General features: G+C 31.0%; 1 protein-coding gene across 2 annotated transcripts in view; it reads left to right on the forward strand.

Moving 5' to 3' along the window:
* The first annotated feature begins 1,017 nt into the window (after positions 1 to 1,017).
* GEFmeso (Guanine nucleotide exchange factor in mesoderm) overlaps positions 1,018 to 24,803 on the forward strand; it is a 55,225-nt gene continuing 31,439 nt past the window's right edge. The window contains exons 1-2 of one of the 2 annotated variants that reach the window (XM_065510678.1): positions 1,018 to 1,821; positions 6,759 to 7,309. In XM_065510678.1, coding sequence (XP_065366750.1) covers positions 7,264 to 7,309 — 46 coding nt within the window. In that variant the 5' untranslated portion in view covers positions 1,018 to 1,821; positions 6,759 to 7,263. The remainder of the gene's footprint in view (positions 1,822 to 6,758; positions 7,310 to 24,803) is intronic. The other variant, XM_065510679.1, reaches the window with a different exon arrangement.

The raw sequence follows: 24,803 nt of genomic DNA on the forward strand, positions 1-24,803 counted from the left end.
GTTAATTAAACATTGATTCATAATTGTAAATGAATTCACCATCCGAAATGTGTATATTTCGCTGCCCAACATTGTCTAAGTTTGATGCAAAAAACTACAAGCATTTCATTAACACAAACGAACTTCAAGCTAAATTTGAAAAAAGAGGGTGGTAAATTTTTGACACAATGAAGGAACAAAGGCAACATTTATGCCTGAAAAGAAACCGTCATACATTTATTTAGCATCCTTATTAAACATTTGTCCCCATTTTCTCAATCTCTGGTTATTTTTTATCGTCACGATATACAAAACTATATTAATTGGAAGTATATCGTTACGAAAAACGATAAACATATGTATGTAGTTTGAGAAAATGGGGCCTAGTCTGCCAAATAGAATAGATATTTTGGATTTAAAACGAATACTGGATTATTATTCGACCTAATGTTGTTTGATAATATTCATACAAGTTTAAACTTTAGTTAAACTTGTAGGAACATTAGTTTAACTGAAGTTTAAAATTTAGGAACATTAGTTTGTTTATACTATTTATTGGCATTTATAATATGTATTTAATAGGTAAATAAAAAAAATCTCTAAAAATCCATATCAGTTGATCTACAACTTGTTTCTAATAACATTAAGAGTCCAATTACCCTGTGCACCCCCTAAAGAAGTTGCCATCATTTTATCTCAGATAATTTCGGCTTATTGGAAATTTGTATCTGCAATACAACACATAGAAAATGCAACAATCTGGTACACCACGAAAACAAGTTACATATCAGCATTTAAGAAAATTTGTTTTTCTCATTCTCCCACTAGATATCGCTCCCACTCTCCATGCAATTGGTGCTAACACCACAACCACTCTCACCGTTATTCATGTGCATTTCGAGTATCTCACACACCATATCCATCCAACATGTTCAAAAGATACTTATTATGCCGTGTGTCTGGTGTCTTTATCAGACACAAGTGAGTCGTCTTTCAAACTGAATTTATTTTTACTGTATTGTAGAGTTAAATTGTACGTTTAGGAGATACGCTCTAACGATCGGATCGTTGTGGAAACAACAAAACAGTAAGAAGAAACTCAATCAGTTGGAGTAAATACGTCGCGCGAGTACGAAGAACGTAGCGCATGAGTGTAAATGAAATTCAAAACTGAAAAGAAAAAGAAAAATTGTTGTTTAACAAAGTGTGAAATTAAATAAAGTTTGTGTTTAATAATAATAAAAAAATAAACAAAAATTGTTATTAAATTTGTTATACAGACTAGTGTTAAAAAATAAGAAAAATTAAAGCAGTCAAAATCCAAAAAGAAAAGCTTGAATAAAACGTAACAACATTCTGCTAAAAAGTTAAAAAACGCATTGGAATGTGTTTAAGCAACGTAAGCATTGCAAAAGGAGCAAAAAAGCGTTAAAAAAAGTGATCAATTTGTGAAAATCAAAGTGCATTTTATACTTGTAACCAGAGAAAACCCCCACCACCAACCAACCACCTCCACAATGCAATGAATGCTTGAGAGTTCAGGCATAATATGTTTGAATACTACTATGTATGTGGTGTGTTTGAAGTTACAACAACAACAACTATAACAACAATAAACAACAAAAACTAAAGCAAAACAAAAACAGAAACAGAAAATTAGAGGGGACCCCATAATTTGTACTCGCATCGCACATTGAATTCAATTCGAATTGAATTTGTTCGTTAGATGTACATAGTACGTTCTTTCTAAATATTAAACACTAAAGTGAGCCAAGTTCAATAAAAGTACTTGATCGTGTGTCAGTGTGTTTGTCAGTCAGTCATTGTTATCAAATCAAATGGGTAAATTTTCTTTTTTTTATGTGTCTGCTGTCTATCTGTACAAGTGTATGTATCTGTGAGTGTGTTTGTGTATCTGTGTTTTGTAAATAACTAATGGCAATGAAAATTAATTTAAACAACAAAAAATAAAAAAAAAATAAAAAAACGTTAAAAAAGTAAATTATAATTGAATTTGTATCTATTCTATTTTATCAATAAGAAATTAAAAAAAACCTAAACTTTTACACACCAACAATCCAGAGCTCTATTTATTATTGTTTCAGTATTGTGTAGTGTATTTGAAAGTGTTTGTGTTATTTTGGAGTCTAAAAAAAACGTAAAAACACAGCAAACGCTGTTTTTTTTTTGCAGTAGATTGGCGTTTTTAAGTCAATATTATACCTTTAGGTTGATACTCGTACACAAGTGTGCTGTCGTCTACCCCTTTGTTTTTTTTTCCAAAGTAGGTATTTTGCTTTTTTTTTGTTTTATTCAGTTTCTCTTTCTCTTCACAAATAAACGTGTTTAGGGTGCTGCTCTTGTAGCGGATTTTTATAGCTTTAGCGGCGTTTTTCATTCAATGCAAAAATAATGTTATTTTTGCACAATAAAAGGGGAAATCACACTTTATTGCAAACTACCCTTGCAAACTTTGCATATTTTGGAAATCTTGCATAAGTGCAAGGTTTGTAGGGTTAGTTTGCAAAGAAGAGTGGCTAAAATATAATCAAGTGCAAATTTTGAACATTAAAGTCATTATTCTATCATTACATTAGGATTTATTGAAAAAGAAGTATTGCAATCAGAGCATCGAATTAATTAATTCAATTTAAGTTAAATTCACTAAAATCTTAATTCGGAATTAAAAAATGTCAGTCATTCATTCCATAAATCCATTCCCAAAATCTTTTATTTGAATATAATTCATTATTTTCACAATGGAATTAATTCATAACAGAATTCACTTATTCTTTGAATGATTAAATTCTTGTTAATTCAAATCTAATACAAATTGAATTAAAATATTTCTTTTCATTCCGTTTTGTTTTTCTATAGAAACTTGATCAACAAGTTTTCTATAGAAACTTGATCAACAAGTTTTCTACTGAAACTTGATCATCAAGTTTTCAACTGAAACTTGATCAGCTAGTTCTCTATAGAAACTTGAGCATACAAGTTTCCTATAGAAACTTGATCAACGTGTTTTCTATAGAAGCTTTCTTTAGAAACTTGATTAAAAAGTTTTCTATAGAAACTTGAACAACATGTTTCCTATAGAAACTTGATCAAGTTTTCTATAGAAGCCTTATCAACTAGTTTTCAAATAGAAATCTAATCAAATTTCTACATAAACTTGATCTATAAATTTTCTAATAGAAACTTGATGAAGCTAGTTTTCTGCATACACTTGACCAAACTAGTTATATATAGAAACTTAATCAACAATATTTCTAATAGAAAACATTCTACAAGTTTCAGAATTGTCTATAAAAACTTACAATGAGGGTATTAATTTCAAAAAAATGGAAAATTACACTCCGATTTTTTTCCATTTTTATACCCTACACCACCATAGTTTGTGCAGATGTTTGTAACGCTCAAAAATATTAGTCTAACACCCACCTTAAAGTATACCCATCGACTTAGAATCACTTTCTAAGTCGATTAAATGATGTCCGTCCGTCCGTCTGGTTGGCTGGCTGTCCATGTAAACCTTGTGCGCAGAGTACAAGTCGCAATTTTGAAGATATTTCGATCAAATTTGGTACATATAATTTTTTCGGCCCAAGGACGAATCCTATTGAAACTGGCTGAAATCGGTCCATTATTTCACCTAGCCCCCATACAAATGTCCTTCCGAAATTGGACTTTATCGGTCATAAATGTTTAATTTATAAATATATCTCCACAAATTGCGCTCCAAATAAGTTTTAAATATACAAAATTCATGTCACCAAATTTTGTTACGATCGGTCCATAATTAGTCATAGCTCCCATATATTCCCGCTTCCGAAAATCACTTTAACGTGCATAAATCGCTTAAAAATGTTGGTATACTCACAAAATTCAACATAGTTAACTTTAATATAGACATAAATTACACGACCTAATTTCATGGTGATCGGTCCATAATTGGTCATAGCCCCCATATAAGGCCCACTTCCGAAAATCACTCAAAAATATAAATTATTGAAATTTTAAAAGAAAAATGTTTTTGCTCTCTTACTTAGTGTAGGGTATTATATGGTCGGGCTTGACCGACCATATTTTCGTACTTGTTTTTCTTGTGTTTATTGTAAGAAAGTGTGAAAAAATCAGAATGTAATTTTCCATTTTTTTGAAATGAATATCCTTAATATTTAAACAATTATATAACATTTTTGTGATAAGTTCTCTGCGAAGAAAACCTGCAAAAGTTTTTGATAAAAAAATCTTTAAATATGTGTTAAATTTTCTACAAGTCATATCTACCAAAAATTTTTACTTTTGACCTTAAGTTATAGTGAGGAGGTTAGTTTTATTTGTTTAAATATATCTAGTTTCTGCTAATTTTAACTCCCACAGATGTGCCTCTTAAACAAAAATTTGGTTGTACAGGTGTTTCTTTTAAAAACGTTTTTATTTTCAAAGTAAGATTCGTGGTTTGTTGACCTTATTCCTTTATATTTTAAAAACAAAAAAGAAAAATTTTGCATCTGTGGCTTTTGTGATTTCATTATTAAATTAAATTCGAATTTTAAAAATGAAATTACTCATATAAGATTCAACATACCCAAATATACCTCAATTCTTCTTAAAAGTGAAACGTAAATATCATTATGTATATACCTACATAAATATAGCGTTTTCTTGACTAGATCTTATTGACAACACTACTATCATCATGTGTATCATACAAGTTTAGTTGCATGGATTTATTATTCTCCAAAATACCCGTTGATTGAAATTAATTTCGTATTTCAATAAAACATATGAACAGGAAAAAAAGCGAAATACACAAAATAAAAAAGTTACGCCAAAATAAAGTTTGGATGAGTAAGAAACTTTCTAAGAATTGAGGAGGAACATTATGCGATGTTATTCACTAAGTTTTATATCTTTAGAATAAAATATACACAACTTCCCGTGTAGATTATAAAAACATATAAATAAATGCACATACTTACATATAACCCCTTGAAAGCATAAAATAAAATTAATGAAAAAACTTGTAATAAAATTAAAATTGTAAAAAAATTAATGTAAATATGAATAAAAATTTAAAAATAGAAACAAGTGAAAAATAAACAAACAAAAATATATCGTATAAAGTTATAATCATTTAGCTGCTCTCTTGCAGTTTATAGATACTTTAAATGTTTTTTTGTAGTTTTGTTTTATTTATTTACTTTGTTATTTTAAACCCGATAAGATAAAAAATTCAATAATCAAAACCCTTTATCTTAGTAATGAACCCTAAATGAATGTGCAAAAACAACAATATTTCTAAATATGAGAGTGTGTGTAGTTATAAAAGTTGAAAAAGAATTTGTGCTGTATTTTTATTTGATTTTTTTTCTGTTGGAGTATTTTTGGTATCTTATCTTGACAACAAACAACATAAATGTTCAAAACCCAACGATGATAAATTCAACTGCGATCATTTGCTTTTGTGCCTTTTATAGTTATAGTTATTGTTGGTTGTTTGTTTGGCTTTTGCTCTATGTTGCTCAATGTGGTTTGCGAATGCATTTTTTTGTACCATCTTATTGGTAAAATTTATCTGTAAAAGGATATTTGATACAACTGAGTTACAGTTTACTATAGAAACTTGATCAACAAACAAGTTTTCTAAAGAAACATGATCAAGAAACAAGTTTTCTATAGAAAACTGATCAACAAACCTGTTTTCTATAGAAAACTGATCAACAAACCTGTTTTCTATAGAAAACTTGATCAACAAACCAGTTTTCTATAGAAAACTTGATCAACAAACCAGTTTTCTATAGAAAACTTGATCAACAAACCAGTTTTCTATAGAAAACTTGATCAACAAACCAGTTTTCTATAGAAAACTTGATCAACAAACCAGTTTTCTATAGAAAATTTGATCAACAAACCAGAAAACTTGATCAACAAATTTTCTATATAGAAAACTTGATCAACAAATTTTCTATATAGAAAACTTGATCAACAAATTTTCTATATAGAAAACTTGATCAACAAATTTTCTATATAGAAAACTTGATCAACAAATTTTCTATATAGAAAACTTGATCAACAAATTTTCTATATAGAAAACTTGATCAACAAATTTTCTATATAGAAAACTTGATCAACAAACAAGTTTTCTATAGAAAACTGATCAACAAACAAGTTTTCTATAGAAAACTGATCAACAAACCAGTTTTCTATCAAAAACTTGATCAACAAATTATCTATAAACAAATTCTTACAATATTTTTGATATATCAGCAATATTTGGTATCATTTTAAAAGTTTCTGTTCGAAAAGATTCCTTTGGAAAAACATTGTTTTAAAAATGTTTTACAAATGTTAGTGATCATTTAAACCACTGTTAGTCTACTAAGCTTTAAAACTACAACAGAACTGTGTTTTTACTACCAACAACTCAAATGATGGTCGATGACTCGTAAACCAGCCCAGATTTTCCATTAACGTTATAGAACTAAACTGCGTGCTTTTGTTTTTTTTTTGTTGTTTTTTGTATTTTGTATCCCAGTTTAAATTCCTACAATAATAAATGTGATGATGATGGTCGATGACTTGTTCAGATAGTCTTGATACTTGTACGAGTTTTATACAAAAAAAAATGCAAAATGTTTTTTCTTTTTATTATTATTTTGTAATGAAGGGCATATAGCGGGAATATATAACTACAATACACTGTTTATAAACTGCTGATTTATCTAGTTTTAATATTAAATGTTATAATTCTTTTCTTCATATCTTTACAGTGCAAAAAAAGAAAAGCAAATAAAAGAGTTGTTTCGCATTAATAAAGATCAAGTCATATAGACAGTCATACATTCATAAAATAAAATAAATTTAATTTAAACATCATCATTAATCTTATTCTAAACTTGTAATGTGAATAAAACTATAGAAAATTAACTATTGTACGACTAAAAATAATAATAAAAGAAAAAAGTATAAAAAGTAAAGAAAGAAAAGAAACGGTCTAAACAAATGATTAAGTGTTGTTTGTATTGAAAGTGTATTAAGTAAATAAATACTCATAAATAAATAAATTAATGAATAAATAATGACACCCTGTTTGTCATACTAATATTAATAGTGCATTATAATAAATAACAACAAAGAATATATGAATTATATTATTATTATTACAAAGAGATAGAAAATAAAAACCCACAATAAATATTAATAATACGATTATTGTAAATAAAACAATACATCTTTATCTGGAAATAACGCTACGTATTAAAATAGAGATATACAATGGATATAGAATCTGATGATTCCGAGCGTTGGGAAGACTTTTTTGGTAAGTTTAAATACAAATAATAAATATTAATACTTTCATAACATATTAAAAAAAACATTTGTTTAAAAAAGACTCATAAACTTTCCAAAACTCTTGAAAATTTTCAAAATATTATGAAAGTTCCTTAACGAACTGATTACATAGTTTGAAGTTTTAAACAAATAAACACACAGCCTCAAAAGTGAGTAAACACCAGATAATTATTCGATTTTTTTAACATAAAAATTATTAAAATTTAAAAGTTTCGATTTGCTGCAGATTAGACTGAATATAACAAAAATATTGGGTGTATGACTTAAAAATTACTGGATTTACAATAGATATTGTATCTTTTGAACGCGGTTTTTTGTTTTTAATAACTTATATGTCATTTTGAAGGATACATATCTGTCATTTATTCTCATTTAGTTACTGAACTTTATAGTGTAAACAACAAAGTTTTTTTTGCTTCGAAAATGTCGAATTTTGTACCAACAAAGCGTCATAAACGGGAAGTTTTGCTTTACTTTAAAAAAAGTACCGCTAAAGCCCACCGATTGCTCACCGAAGCTTATGGTGAATGTGTTCCATAAGTTTCAACGTGAAAAGTTAAAAGACCAAGAATTGGAAGCATTACTCTATGAAGATTGTTGTAGAACTCCACAAAAGTTTTCAGAATCATTGGGAGCTACTCAAGCATCAATTTCAAAACTTTTGCATGCAGCAAGATTCATCCAAAAGTATTGAAATTGGGTACCATACTAATTGAAGCTGAGAGACCTTGAAAGACGATTTTGTATGTCTGAAATGCGGCTTGAACGCTATAAAAGAATATCATTTTTGCGATGAAAAATGGATTCATTACGATAACCCGAAGCATAAGAAATCGTATTTGAAGCCCTATCCAAGGTACTCTGTATTTGTAGGGAGCAATTGGGTCCTATCTATTGTGGGCAGCTGATATCTGACAAGACCATCACAGGGAACTTGACCGCTTTATAGTTCAGACGGTTCCCCGTTCGAGTAATATTTGCTTCGATCGATGCAGAGCGCTCTCTCTGGGATACGCTTCACTTTGGAACAGAGTATTCTATATTGGCTTGATTCGTTCTTGGCCTCAAAAGATGAGCAGTACTTTTGACTCGGAATCCATATGTTACCAGAAAGATGGGAAAATCGGATATCTGAAGTCTTCGACGATAGCTATCCCATTAGTTAACCTCTTCAGCTCTTCATACCATGCCGGCGTATTTCCTGTATGTTGGAAGGTTGATAATGTTACCCCAATTCCTAAAAAGGGAGAGGCTAATAATCCTTAAAATTACCGCCCAATAGCAAATTGTTCTGCACATTCCATAGTTATGGAAAGTGTGGTAAACTACCATCTGGTTAAATATTTGGAGTCTAACTATTTACTTAACGACAGCCATTATGGCTTCCGTAGAGGACGGAAGACTTGCTAGACTTTCTAACGGAAAAATGGTGTCGTTCTATTCACAGTAGTTGGCGAAAGTAAAGTGGTAGCTCTAGATATTTCCAAGGCGTTCGATAGAGTGTGGCATGGTACACTTTTACCAAAACTTATTGTTTTTGGTGTCGGTATTCATGTCTCTCGATTTATATCTTGCTTTCGCAGAGATCACACTATACGAGTTGTTATAGATGGGATCTTATCAAACCAGTTAAAGACCAATTCAGAGGTACTGCAGGGCTCCGCTCTTTCTCCTACTCTATTCCTTATTTTTCTAAACGACCTCCTACGTCAAACTACCAACACTAGCTATTCTTTCGCACATGACAGCAACATTTGCCATTCATATACATTCAGTTGCAGACCAAGCCTGTCGGAGATTGGGGCAATGAGGCAAAATATGAAGGATTCCCTTAATCGGGGTCAGAAATCTCTGATTGGAGGGACGCGTTCAACGCTCGCAAGACTCAGTGTTGCATGTTGACACAAAAACGAACGACAGACCATGTCGCTTCATCTGTATTTATGGATGGTATAAATATTGTGCAATCCAACGCTCTTGATGTTCTGGGCAATAGAATACAATGTGATGTCCGCTGGTCTAAACACATTTTTCAAGTGTCGAAAGAAGCATTCAAGTGCTTCGGAAACGGTGTATGAATTACATCACTCTATCTAATCTCTTCTCTATTTACAACACCTATATCCGACCGAAAATTGAATACAACTCACATGTATGAGCCGGAGCTTCAAAGTCTATTTTGGAGCTTCTCGACCACGTACAGAAGTAGGCGATGGTGATTATTGGAGACAGTAGGGTATCTAACTCTATTGATTGGCTGGAGCACTGTCGCAATGTGGGCTGTTCTATTGATAGGGAACTTGTTCCTAATACCCACAGATTTTTACCTTTTTGGTCGATTGGCCAAAAAGGAATGTCCAGTCCACTGACTGGACATTTTTTATTTCGTGGAACAAACTTTCCGCTGAAGTGTTTCCTGTCATTTTCAATGTAGGAAACTTCAAATCGAATGTCCACAAACGCTAGTTCCTCTTTCCTATCTCCCATAACCTATTTTCCTAGTTCCAACACAATGCTTTGCATGAGTAGGGGTCATGCCCAGAGTGCTGGTCCAAGAAGAAAAAAAGGTCTGAAGGTCAAAAATCAAATTTTCTTAGAACTTTTATAGAGCCACTTTAATAGATAAAGCTACAAACTGTTTAATGAATTAAGTTTACTGATATGTTCTCAAACAATTCTTCATAATTTTAATTCATAAATTAGTCATTCTTATGAAATGCGTAGTGAGTCAGTTGAAATTCCTTGGGATATTCTTGAAAAAGTGTAAAGAAAAAACATAGCTAAAGAATGTGGACAAAAAAAATATTCAATGTTGACCTTATATTGCACAATAACATAAATTTTTAATATTTTAGTAATATTTAAATAGTATTTCCAAACAGTATTTTTAAATATATTTAATTTTTTTGCCACCTTTTAAAGCAATATGCGTTAGTTTCTTTTCGTGTGAAAATTATCTCTTAAACGTTATTTTAAAGTTGCATAAAATTTCACCTTCGCTGTGCTGGCTGCATGTTCGTTCATTTAACAGTATTTTCCTGATATTTTTTTTGCATTTACTTGATTTATTGTTCAATTAATGTTCGATGATAGTTTGGTCATAGAATTAATAACCACCACCCATTTGAAATTGCGTTAACCCCAATACATTTTTAATGGTTTTAAGAAGCTGAAACATGAACAGAAATGAAAAAAACTTAAAAAACAATATCTTCCAATATGAAATAATAGTGTATTTTTAGCAACACGCTTCTTTGGGAAGTATTTAGTAGCAGCATGTGGTTTTTTTATTATTAACAACTACCCCATCATACCCCATCCCATGATGGAGGATTGCTCAAAGTTCGTTGTCGACTAAAACCAGTTTGACTTCATACTAGATTTAAGTTGGTCTCTCTAGTTGAGTGAGACAAGAGTGATTATTACACAATAACCTGTTAAGACACTAAACACAGCAGCCAACAGCCAGCATCAGTAACAGCCAACATCCAATATCAGGCATCCCATGCCAGGCCGGGCTATAAGACACACAAGTCAAACTGGCAGGCAGTCAGACAGACAGGCAAAACATACGTACTCATACTAAAAACAAGCAGTCATAATTTAACAATACCTTTGGCAATTCAATACCATTAATTTTTATTTTGTATTGGCCATAACTAATCGATATAACTAAATTTTCATAAAACATCATCTATTTTGTTGGTATTTCTTTTTGTTTCCATCTATAATAAACAAAAAAAAAAGAACAAAACGTACGACCAGCAATTTAGATCATTGACATTCTTCTATGCATAATTGAGGCTGGTCTCTGGGGACGTTGATTAAAGGGTGAAGAGTGAATAATTTTAACTGTGTGGTAAATTTTTTATTGAAAAAATAAATGAATTTTAATATTTTTACCGCAAACAATGTTGACAATATAGCGGTTGAATGTAAAGAATTTTTTATTTAAATTTTATTGAATATGTTTTAAGAAATTGTTTTGGTTTTGTTCCAGTTTTATTAATTAACATTTCAGTGAATGAGAAAATTATTTATCTTTTAGATTTGACAATTACGATACTATGTACTTGTGTTTGGTAGAATTCAAAGTCTTAAATATATTTGACATTGTTTCTTACCAGTTAAAGTTAAAAGTTTCCAAATGGTTTTATACTCTTAACCCTTAATTGCCTGAGTGTTACTTCTCACTAACTCACTGTATCATTTCCAATGTTTAAGTTTCTCATATCTGCAGATTATTTTGAAGCCAAACATTTCCTTCATTAATATTTAAAGTTTTATTAAGGTCGGACTTATAGTATGGAAATAATATCATTTATTTTTGTAGACGTTTCCATTTGCATAAATAACTGTGTGGTATAGGTAGACCAATTTGGATCTGTTTTTATCAGGGCTGAGATTTTGTAGACAGCAACCCAAAATAAATGGTGACCAATGATTTGCAACAAAATGTCATCGCTTTGATTTAGGTTCATATAAAACAATTATAAATGTTCAAATTAATTTCTGAGGGTGACCTTGTATTGGGACTAGGGACAAATATTGCCCGATATTCGCCATACTTTCGAGTACTTTGAACTAATTAGTGCAAAATGTTGTCAGGATTTTATTCCATTGCGACATTTGTATGAGGGCTAGGTGAAATCACTTTCAATACCATACAAACCTTATCAACAGGCAGTATTATTGAAAAGCTAACTGCTTTCGTTTGGGCCCTATCATGTTTTCAAAGGACAGACGGACATATCTAGATCGTCTTCGAATCTTATAAGAACGCAGAATATATACTAATGTGGGTCTGCGATGAATATTTCGATGTGTTTCAAACGGAATTACAAAATCAATCCCCATGGGTACAAAAATGTTTGCTAAAAATATAAATTTAGGTCTCTTATATTCTAAATCCCGGCGTCAAGTGATAGTTTATAGGAAAAATAAAATATCAAAAACTTCCAAAATTTGTTGATGTTTTCAATACAAATAAATATCAAGTATGAGAGCTATAGGCTGTGCCGAATCTTATAAACCCTTCATGAAATTATACTTTAGAATTTTTTTTAATTTTTTTCAAAATTATTTTTTAATTTTAAATTTTTTTTCAAAATCGATTTTTTATTTAAAATTTTTTTCATAATAGTTTTTTTATTTTTTTTTTTAATTTGTTAGTAAAAAAAATTTATGACAATTTTTCTTTTGTGAAAAAAATTCGGGTTAAAAATATTTTCATTGCAAAGGACTTTGAAATATCTATCATTCGATATACATATTGTATATTAATGACTTAGTAATCCAAAAATCGAGGTTGTCCTGTTTGATTTTCTCGATTTAAAATACCAACCGAAGCGGGTCTATAGCGGATATATTGATGTATGAATGATGGACATATGTAAGTTATTTGGGACTACGGAAAGTTGATTTCAACATACAGACGGTCAGACGGACAGATTTTCCAAACATTTGTATTGATTTTCATTTAATTGGTTCAGAGATTCATAATTTTAGCTGAAAAAATAGGTTTTTGGATACAAACATTTTCATATTAACGACGCAAATCGAAGTACAAACGACGCCACTTCGAAGACATGCGGCGCAAACTGAAACAAAAACGACGCAAATCGAAGGACTAACAACGCAACTTCGAGCCATGCGACGAAACTGAAACAAAATCGACGCAACTTCGAAATCACAGATTTTAAAAAGACGCAACTTCGAAACGACGCAAACCGGGGTATTGGTGTATTTTATTCTCACCATTTGTAGAATGCTTTTGCCATAGAGCGGAAACTCTTCTGTCAAAGACCTACCTCAGTTGTCAAAAACCTAAGTGATGAGAATGTATTAGTAAAAAAACTATGTGAAAACAAACACTCGTATGTGTAACTCTTTTGAGTAATTTTTTTTTGAGTTTTTTTCTAGTTTCCGCTCTATGTATATTTTTTTTCTATGGCTTTTGCATTAGTGTTTATTGTTGGTCTTTGCCTAAGCTATGATATTTTTAAAAGTAAATTTTGAGTGTCTGTAATTCTCATTCGCTCTATAGTTTTATTTGTATTAGGATCGTTAAGAGGCCGAAATTCTACCACTTTTAATACGCTTTTTACCACTTTTATTGAGCATATCTTTTAAACCATATATGTTTCATCAATATTGGTGGACAATAACATACTTAAAAGTGTATCACTAAAAAGCGTGTGGCCCATTTATATATAAGACTAGCGGATAACCGACGTGTGCTACTACGATAATAAAAATAGTTTGTTTTTCTTGTTGGAAAGAAGGAAATTGTGTTTATCTTAATTCAAGCGGATGAACAATTTCCTAAGTTCAAACCAGCAACACTTAGCGACTGGCCTTGAGCCCTTTGTTAGTTATGGCGAAAGCCCTTATTTACCATTCAGTTTTTACTAAAATAGAAATATACTTGACGGTTATGAAACCGAAATTGGATTTCGAATTCGACAATTTAAAAAAAAATCCATTTACGAATTGGAAAGAAAATTTAGTCCAGGAACCATTATGTTTCAAAAAGTACCACAGTATGCATAATTGACCTGTTTTGGTACATTTTTTGTCTATTGGAAGAAAAAAAAAAACATATTTCTTTATTAATTCTTGTACCAAAAAGAGGGATCAATCAATCCCCTTATACGTTAAAATTTCTAAAAACTTCCAATTTCCATTTCAAATTTTTTTTAGAAGGACTACAATACCATTTTTATTAAATTTCTGGGATATGGGATACAAAAAAAGTACCAAAACTCGGTGTTCGCCACTTAAAAGTTCAAAAAGCACCACCCAACTGTCCAATTATGTTGGATTTATTGTGCTAACTTTCTAAGTTATGGAGATTTAGAGATACCGATTTTACCAGTTTTTACCCTCTTAAAATTCGAATTTCCAAAAATCCCTTCCTAGTGGATCTATACATCGCACAATGGGGTCAAATGCCCCTACATACAAAATTTAAAGACACAAACATTTTCAAAAGTTCAAAATTAGGAAAAATGTGTGTGTGGGAAATTCGAAAATTGGCTTCACGATTTATCAATAATATTGTAATTTAGTACGATAAAACCTGTTATAAAATAAAATTAAATTTTGTATTCCCAAAAATAAATTTTAACGATACTTTGGATCATAACCATGGATGATAATATGATGTCATTGGGTCATAATATGATTTCATTGGGTCATATTATGATCATGCATGTCAATGATATTACGACTATATTTGATCATTATATGATATTTTATGCTACTAATAATGATCATACAATAATAATATGTTGCTCTTAGATTATGTTTACCACAACCATGATTTTCTCTCTGCGTGATGGTACAAAAAAAAATACAAGGTTGCCTATTTCGATTTCAACTCAACACTAATCAAGTGCTGAAAACGTCACCAAGTAACTAGGGGCTCATTTGTAAAATTTCATTTATTACAGCAAAGTTTATAAAACAAAAAATCTATAAAATCGTAAAACATATTCACAAATATGTTTATGCGTATGATTGCAAGTTTATGTGCATCGGAAATGATGACAACATTAGCGGTTTTAATGTTCAATCAAGCGTTTTCACTGGTTGGGTTTCTTTTTAACGTATTGTGTAATGATTACCACAATATTTTAAACAATTTATCACTAACATCTTTTGACAACATTGTAATATTAACATTTTTCGTTACGCTCCTTGTTTTGAAACAACATAGAAAATAATTTTGTCGTTTGGTTGTTGGTTGTTCGAATTTCTTGTACAAAATCATAAATCTACATGACATCGTTTGTTAAATTGCATATATATGTATGTATCTATATATTGTACATATAGAGCTAGTGTGTATCTAGATGTTTTTTTTTTAATTTTTTGCTGTTGAAATATTAAAAAACACCAACAATAACAGCACAAACAACTAACCATATGTGTAGAAATGTTTCCGAACAGGTTTTAAGTTGCTTACGGTTTGATGCAACCACCGCAATAAAATCGAAAAAATAGGCCCACGCATATTTTGAGTTTTTTGTTAAGAGAAATAAGTACCTAAATACTTAAAACGGCATGCGCACCACACTGGCAGCCAGCCAGTCAGTATTTTTTTATTTATTCATTATTTTAACATTTGCATTTTAAGAAAATAATAAAATAAAATATTTGTTGATTTTAGTTTTTAAACAACTGCTCAAAGCTTAATTAGTGGCGCTAATTGACAAATGATCACTTTCATTAAAATATTTGTGTAAAAAGAAAAAAAAAACCAACAAGATAATAAAATCTGTAAGTTATTTTTAAACAAAAGTCCAAAAAACAAAAGAGTTAAAAATACAAATAAAAACTACCAGTGAGTAATGTGTTTTTGAAGAAAAGTTAAGACAAAAAAAAAAAAAAATTAAGAAGCATTTATGTAGTACGCTTCCGCGGATATCAATGTCAATGAAAGAAAAATAAACTTTTTCCATCCATGCTCGTCTTTCTTTTAAAGATTTCTCCTCTGACTACGACTACAAGTACAAGTACCTACTTGCACACTTAAATACTTACATACTCATAGTTATAAAGTTATAAATATTTACTTATATGTGGATCTATGTGAATATCTGTGTCTGTTTATGAAAATCCCAATACAATATTTCATGGTCTAGATGAATGTTTATTTATGTTTTTAGTTTTTTGTAGATTCATTGCAAGTCTCACCATATTTTGTCCAGTTCAACTATTTTCAATTTTCAGCTTTTTTTTGTTGATTGTAGTTTTTTTTTGCTTTGATAACATAGAGATGTGAAATTTCATTTTTGTTGTTTTTTTATTTATTTTATGTAGTAATGTTGTAAACATATTGCAAACCATGCACGGTGGGTCAAATAAAAATGTTTGATAAACTTGAATTTTAATTTACATGTTAATTTCTCTTCAACAAACGAGAGATTTTTTACTGAGTGACATTCATTGACATGAACTTACATGATTCAGATTTGGTGTTTTAACTTTAAAATTGAGAAATCTGACAGATTTAAATTGATACCACAACATTTTCTTTAAAAACATTGCATTATTTTGAATGTCTATATGGGCAATTCCATGTCCATTGTATGTGACATTTGTACGTCCATAGAGTGGAATAGATTTTGCAAAAATAAGAGTATGTGAAAAATAATTTGGTCTTTATGTTCCATTCAGAGGGTACTATATTTTAAAATAATAAAAAGTTCTTTCGAAATATTGTTGTCCAAAATATTGAGCGAAATAAGGGTATATCGTACGTGACATAAAACGTAACTCATTTTGAGGTACATGTAGAAATATTCGAAAATATTCGAATCGTGAGAGGCGTTATCTTTTCTTTTAATTTCTTACACTAAACGAAATATTTTTCCTTTACAATCCATCATATTTAAATAAAAACAATCTTTGGATGATTTTATAATAAATAAAATTTAATATCGTACGTGACATACCGTACGTGACAGATTTTACTCTTATAATAAAACTATATATATTCTGTAAATATATGTATACAAAAACTAAAAAAATTAATAGAAAATATACATTAGGTTTCAATAAACAATTTGACAATAGCAAAAAAACAATTAGCGTCAAATTTATTTCATACTACAAGCTAATTTGGAGTCTAGTTTTCGCGGCAATTTTAGCCTAAATCATACCTTAAACATTAAAAAATTAAATATAATCAGTTTAAACTAGTATTTTTGTCTTTAAAATGTTGTAATATGATCTAAATACTTTCACATAGTAACATTTTATTATTTTCTTCTATTCAAATCATCTTGAAAAAAAGTTTCAAGGGTTTTTGTGTTTTCAGTCGTGGTAGCGATTCTCGTGGAATTGCCCATATAGATTTTTACTTATATTGGATATGTGACTTAAAAATGCTGACTTTTATAAAATAATTAGGTTTTATTTTGAAACATTTGTACAAAATATAAATTTATTCAAAGAATTGACCATTGTTAGCTATGTTCTTTTTCCATCTCTATGGCAGCCAAAAGAAGAACTGCTCATCTCTTGAGGCCAATAACGAATCCAACCAATATCGGATACTCTGTTTCAAAGTGAAGAGTATTCCACAGAGAGCGTTCTGCTTCGATCGAAACAAATAGTATTCGGACGGGGCAAGGTCTGAACTATAAAGAGGGAAAGGCAAAACTTTCCAACCACTTCATTCTAATTAGTTTTTAACAGGTATCTAATCTAATGCAACATGTGGCCGATCGTTGTCATAATGGAATATTATGGTTTCATGTCTGGCCGCATATTCTGTGCGTTTCTCGGCAAATGCTCGCTTCAAACGAATCAGTTGCATTCGGTACAAGTTCCCTGTCACGGTCTGGCCAGATTTCAGCAGCTCATAATAGATATGACCGTGTTGGTCCTACCAAATACAGAGCATTACCTTAGCTCCATGATATTTGGCTTTAGTGTCGATTCGACTAGTTGGCCGGGCTTCACATACGATATCTTACGCTTGGTGTTATCGCTATGGCTCCATTTTTCATCGAAAGTAATGATTATGTGCAAAAATCATTGTCTTTTATAGCATTGAATCAGCATTTCAGACATACAAAATTGTATTTCAAGGTCTCTCAGATTCAATTCGAATGTTATCCAATTGCCCTGAGTTTTGATGAATCCTGCTGCTTGCAAACGTTTTCATATTGCCCCAATGATTTTGAAGCTCTTGTCAAGTTTTAAAACAATCTTCATGGAGTAATGCCTCCAATTCATGGTTTTCTAACTTTTTTAGCTGGCCATGTCTGTATGTTGAAATCAACTTTCCGTACCCCCAAATAACTTACATACTATGCATATATCAATATATAGTGTATTGATTGCGGACACCTTCTAAAAGCGGACACGTCCCATAAACGGACACTTTTTTCAGTCCCAAAAAAAATTCTTTGGGATTATTTACTAGCGAACAAATTTGTTAGGTTTGGTTGCTATTTAAAATCGAGAAAATCAGACCACAAATGGATGTGATATAAGGAAAAAAAAACAGGACTAACTCGATTTATGGCCTATTTTTTATCTATATATGGATTACTAAGTCATTAATATAGAAAATATGGACATCAAATGATAGCTATTTCAAAGTCATTTGCAAGGACGTATATACGGCCATAGTAAGTTGGACCTATAATGGGTCAAATCGGTTAAAATATTTTTTAGCCCGATTTTTTTATTCAGCAAAAAAATGTTTTCATTAATTTTTTTCAGTTATAAATTAAAAAAAAAATTAAAAAAAACTATTTTGAAAAAAAAATTAATTTTGTTTACCTAAAAATATTTAAAATTTGAATTTTAAAGTATAATTTGGTGAAGGGTATATAAGATTCGGCACAACCGAATATAGCTTGTTACTAGACCCCTTTCGCACTAACAACAACAAATCAGCATGTAAAATTTGCTTCTCCTTAACCCGACATTACCTCAGGTATCAACAATCACAAGAGACTTGCGCAACTAAATTGCCTAGTGTGAAACGGGTCTTACCTATTTGTTCTTATTTATTTTGCCCGTTATGTTTTCAAACACTTGCTTTATTTGAAAGAAAATTAGGGTGTCATTCGAATAAATTTTATCCGAATAATCTTGAAAAAAGTATTTTTTTTATTCCAACGAATAACATTTTTCAGTTAACAAATTATTCGTTTAATAATTGACGATTAATCGAGTACCCGAATAAATTAATTTTCAAGTTGAATTTAAAAGAAAAAGTTCTATCAGTATTCATATTCTTTTAAATTAAGCCTAATGGTTCTACTTCTTTTCATACAGTTTTGTTATATTACAATTCTGCACCATCGCCTTGGTGTATTTACCCCATGAGTGGGCGGTATCGGCGTATTTGGTCACTGTATAAATGGTAAATCAAGATTTAAATAAGTAATACTATAGCCTACATATCTAAATATTTGAAACAGGAACTAATTTAAGAATATGTGTTGAGGTTTTCAAAAAGTGGCGAATGGTCCCCCTTCTGCCCTACTTTTATTAATCATATACACATTATTTTGTTACACTTTTGTTCCACTGTATAATCCTTGTGCTTAAGTATTGTATGAACAACGATTTGTTATGATTTGTTTAGTGAGAATGCCTGCCTGCCTACAAACATACACATGCATCCATGCGAACCCAAGTTGTTGGTATGTGAGTCAGTATCTATGTATGTATGTATTACAAAAATAAACACAACGTTATCATGTTGCACATGAAGTAAATGTGCGAATAAATATTAGAGATATGATGAGTAAATGTTAACCATTACTCTTTTATGGAGCCATGGAACATTAGTTAATCGACGACATAGATTGATTGACAACCTGTTGCGAAAGGTGCTCCAGCCAACCACGATTCATTAAAGTAAAAACTTTATGCTCGCTAAATGGACGCGCTGAGAAACATAAGCTCAAAGATGGACAGACGGACGAACAGACATGGAAACAAACAGAGACATTTAAAAATCGAAGCAGACATTCTACCACTCACCATTTCGTTACTTATTCTTGGGATGGTACTTACTCGCACTAGTACTGGTCTTTGGCTTTGGAAAATGCAAATAGAAAACTGTAGCCATTTGTTTTTAATAAAATGTGCTAGATTTTCTAAGAAATCTATTTGTATGGATTTTTTTTCTATCTTCAATTTCTTCGACAATTTACCTTTGAGACATATATGTATGCATGTATCCATACTTGCTTAGCGGCGTACATGTTGTTACCATAAATGTTATCATTTTTATTATTTTTCTCCATGTGCATGTATGTAAGTAAGTATCTAAGTGTAGTGTAGTGTATGGCTATATAAAAAGTTATTTTTAATTTTTGGATTTACTGTGCTTTTCATTTGCAACATAAAGCAAAAAAAAAAAAGCTCTTCGTTTTGTATTTTCCTAGCCATTAGTCTCTAAGGAAAACATGATTTATAACCACTACAAATGAAAAAGACTAGTTGCAGCAGCAACATTCCAATCGCTGCATAAATATATGATGAAGCCGGTAACATCCACCAACCATTTAAAGTATATGAACCAAGCGTATGTTCATCCATTGCAACTTACTAACTAACTAACCAACCAAGCAGCCAACCATCATCATCATCCATCCCATGGCCTCAATTTCCTTGTCATTCGGTGTTGACAGTCGCATAAACTATAAAATTCAGTAGCTACTTAAAAATACCTCAGTTAATGTGTCAATGATTTCATTAGAAGCGTAACAAACTGAAATTAAACATTTAAATTACAATTTTTATTTAAATATTTCAAGTTACGTTTTTGTGGGATTTTCATCTAGGAAAAACTGTAGTAAATTGAAAACAATTTAATTCCATTATAGCTTAGATTTGCTGTTGGTCCTTCGAATCACAGGTTTAATGTTTATTACTTAGTTGAGCTTGGTTTAATAAATTTAATAAACTTTAGTATAAAAATAATTCACAATGGGTTCTATGTTCTCTGATGTAAATTTCTTTAAATCCCATCTTAAACTTATCAGCCGATAGATATGGATTGAAAAACAAATAATGTTCTAAAGGACCAATTGTGAATTATTTGTAAACTAAGGTTTAGTAAATTTAATGAATGTAGACAATAAAGCAACATTTTAGCTTAACTCTTTGCGGTTTAGTGGTCACTTTTCTAACCACCTTTTCTAAAGTCTTTAAAACATTTTTAATGAAAGTGAATATAGAAGATATTTTGTTGGAAGGTATACCTTCGAATATCGAAACTGTCGGCAGTCTTGAATCTGAACAAGAAGAGAATTATGAGGAGTAAACCGATCTGATGGTGCTCGGTGACAAATCTTTGGAGCTCCAGTCAAAAATTGATGGTGATTTTGTTTCGTATGATGACATACCACTATGAAATTTGGCTAATACTTCCATTAGTGACTTATCTGCCCAAACTGTTGTGGTGGAACCAGAATTAGGAACCAGTTTTAGATTGGAAGAGACAAGTGATTACACAGGAGATGAGGATATAGCAAATGATATAATAAAATAGGAGAATATCTCAGCAAGAAATTTAATCAAAATGATTAGCTTTCAAAGAAATTTCTACACTACGAAAATTTTTATCATAATTATTTTTAATGCCAACCGCCATGGTGGTTTATAAACTAACCACCCCATTCTATAAAAACCTTTATCTGTATTTTTTTTTCTAATTTTTCATAATAATTGAACCTTAACTAAAGCTAATGAATACACATAAAACCGTGTCTGAAAGAGTTAACTAAGTATTGGGTGTATAACTTAAAAATGCGGGATTTTTTCAAATTGTTAGCTTTTATTTTGTTTATAAATTAAAATAAATTTTATTATAAATTTATTCAAAGTGTTGGCCATTGTTAGCTACGACTTTTTCCCACCTTTCTGGCAACATATGGATTCCGGGCCAAAAGAACTGTTCATCTATTGAGGTCAAGAAAGAACCAATCCAATACCGGATACTCTGTTCCAAAGTGAAGCGTATCCCAGAGAGATCGCTCTGCATCGATCGAAACAAATAGTAGTCAGGCGGTTAAAAATCTGGACTATAAATTGGGAGATGCAAAACTTCCCAACCTCCTCTTTCTAAATAGTTTTTAACAGGTTTTTGCAACACATGGCCGAGCGTTGTCATGATGTAAATAATACGGTCTCATGTCTGGCCGGATGCTTGCTTCAAACGAATCAGTTGCGTTCGGTGCAGGATTCCTGTGATGATCTGGACATATTTCAGCAACTCATAATAGGTAGGACCTTTTTGATCCCTCCAAATATAGGGAATTACCTTATCGCATTGGATATTTGGCTTTGGTGCTGATTGGCCTGGTTGGCCGGGATTCACATGCGATCTCTTACGCCTCGGGTTATCGTGATGGTTCCATTTTTCATCGCAAGTAATGATTCGGTGAAAAAATTGTTTTCATTTATAGCGTACAAGCAGCATTTCGGACATTCAAAATCGTCTTTCAAAGTCCCACAGTTTCAATTCGTATGGTACCCAATTTCCCTGCTTTTGGATGAATCCTGCTGCTGACAAACGCTTTGAAATTGCTGATTGAGTAGCTCGCAATGATTTTGCAATCACTTGTCTTCCAAGGTCTCTCGGCTTCAGTTCGTATGCTACTGAATTTCCCTGCTTTTGGATGAATCTCCCAATGATTTAGTAAGTTCTTGTTGAGTTTTACAACAATCTTCATAAAAGAATGCCTCCAATTCTTGGTCTTCAAACTTTTTTTGCTCGCGTGGGCGATCTTTGTCTTCCGTGTTAAAATCACCACTTCTGAACCGCACAAACCATCTTTCGCACATTGAAATCAATAAAACACATTCACCATAAGCTTTGGTGAGCAATCGGTGTACATCAGCCTCAGTTTTTTCAAATAAAAAAGTAAAATATGACGATTTGTTGGTGCAAATACATTTTCGAAGAAAAAAAAATGTTTTTTACACAATAATGTTCAATAACTAAGTGAGAATAAATGACTGATATGTCCACTTCAAAATGACATATACAGTGTATATATTATACACAAGTTATTGAAACCAAAGGCGGGTTCAAAAGACACGCCATCTACTGTAAATCCCGCATCTTTAAGTCATACACCCAATAGAAGAAAATCACATTACCTAATTTCATGGCTATCGATCATTAACCCTCTAATGCTTAAGCATGTCCATGCGTGCATTTTTGCGATGAGTGCTTTGCTTAAGCATTAGAGTCATAAATTATTGAAATTTTAAAAGAAAAATGTTTTTGCTAATTTACTCAGTGTTAATATCGGATTGTCCGGAATATTCTTTCTTACTTGTTTTCTATTTCCAAATGTTAAATTTGCTTCACAGCCTCTAACTTTATATTCGTTATAGTTCGACCTAACTGTAGTGTTTCAAATAATGTCAATTTTTATCTATTGCTCTTTTTTTTTGTTCTTGTATATTTTACTAACTGTTTTGCAAACATGTGTGTGCGTTTGGGAAGTTGCTACTGGGGTACTGCGTATTACTCTTTCTTTTTAAGCAAATAAGTTGCCGCCTTTATATGGCAACCAAAGTAGAACAGTGGAGTGATATCAATTTTGTAAAGATAAGACTGTTTGTTTGGTACAACCGATGCTGAATAAATAAAATTCAAATAAACAATTTACTCGTAAATAACATAAACACATCAAATGTTCGTTCATACAAATGATGTTCATTTAACTAAGTACACATCACATCACATCATCAGCACACGCTGACTGGATGCATTTGCAAAAATGTCACTAAAAGTTCTGGTTTTTAGTGTTAGCACGAGTATGAAAGTACAGTGGGTCTGTTGTCTGTCTATTTGTCTAGAGAGAGAGCAGCAATAGTTTCCCTTTTTTCTATTTACCCGTCAACTTTCACATTCATTCATTCAGGGGAACTTCATCATCTTCCTGCCTTACACTTAATGATCATTTTCATTTTCAATTATTTAAAAATTCAATTAAAAGTTTTCCAAAAATTTTCTATAACTTTGAGTACTTGTACAAACAAGTACAAGTAGCTACGTACAAATAATATTTCCTTATCGTAACTTTGCAGTCATAGTATGAATTGGGGGAAACAAATGTAGGTCATCAGTTTGCTTTGATGAAAATAAAATATATATTTAAATCTCCTATGAGTGAATTGCTGCTAGTTTATTCATATGTACTTCCAGTCATCCATCTGCATGCTTGAATAAATGTCTATTTGCCAATAGCTAAAATGTATAGGAATGTCTGTTGTATTCTTTCATTCATTCAATCTTACAAATATCTACTTCCATGCCCATCCATCTTGTACACAATACTTTTAGTAACTTGTAGGTTTTTGTTCTGTGCCATCAAAGGCCGAAGATCAATTGAAATTGAAAAACTTTGTCACTATTTATACCCTACACTACATGGTTTTTGCCTCTGACAAACTAAAGCTAAATTCTATGAATAGTGAATATGTAGGCATAAACAAATTACTTACTTGGTGTTTCTTTTCATTTTTTTAGTTTAGTTTAGATTTTTTTCTGTAAAGTTGGGGCGTTTTTTGTAAATGACAATTAATTTTATTTTAATTTAACTTAATTAATCTTTATGTGATTGAAATTCTGTTCAATTACATGTTGTTTGTAATACGAACAAATTTTTATAAAGATTTTAAAATAAAATCTTAATATAAAAGAATTCAGGGTCATATTATAGGCTAGAAAACAATAATTTTTTAATGACTTATTTTTTTTTATTGAATCTACCTATTTTCTAACAATAAGTATTTCTATTGTATAACTAAAATTGAAAACTATATGTTGTCTAACAAGAGAACCTTGATGGACAAATGACTCTCATCTTAGTGGGGTGGTAGATCGGTTCTACGAAGCTTTGATCGCGTTTGACTCTGTACATGAATTCTTGCAAGCGTGGTCGAATACATAATACGGAGCCAAG

The sequence above is a fragment of the Calliphora vicina genome, chromosome 5, assembly GCF_958450345.1.
Source record: "Calliphora vicina chromosome 5, idCalVici1.1, whole genome shotgun sequence".
In the NCBI taxonomy this organism is placed as follows: domain Eukaryota; kingdom Metazoa; phylum Arthropoda; class Insecta; order Diptera; family Calliphoridae; genus Calliphora; species Calliphora vicina.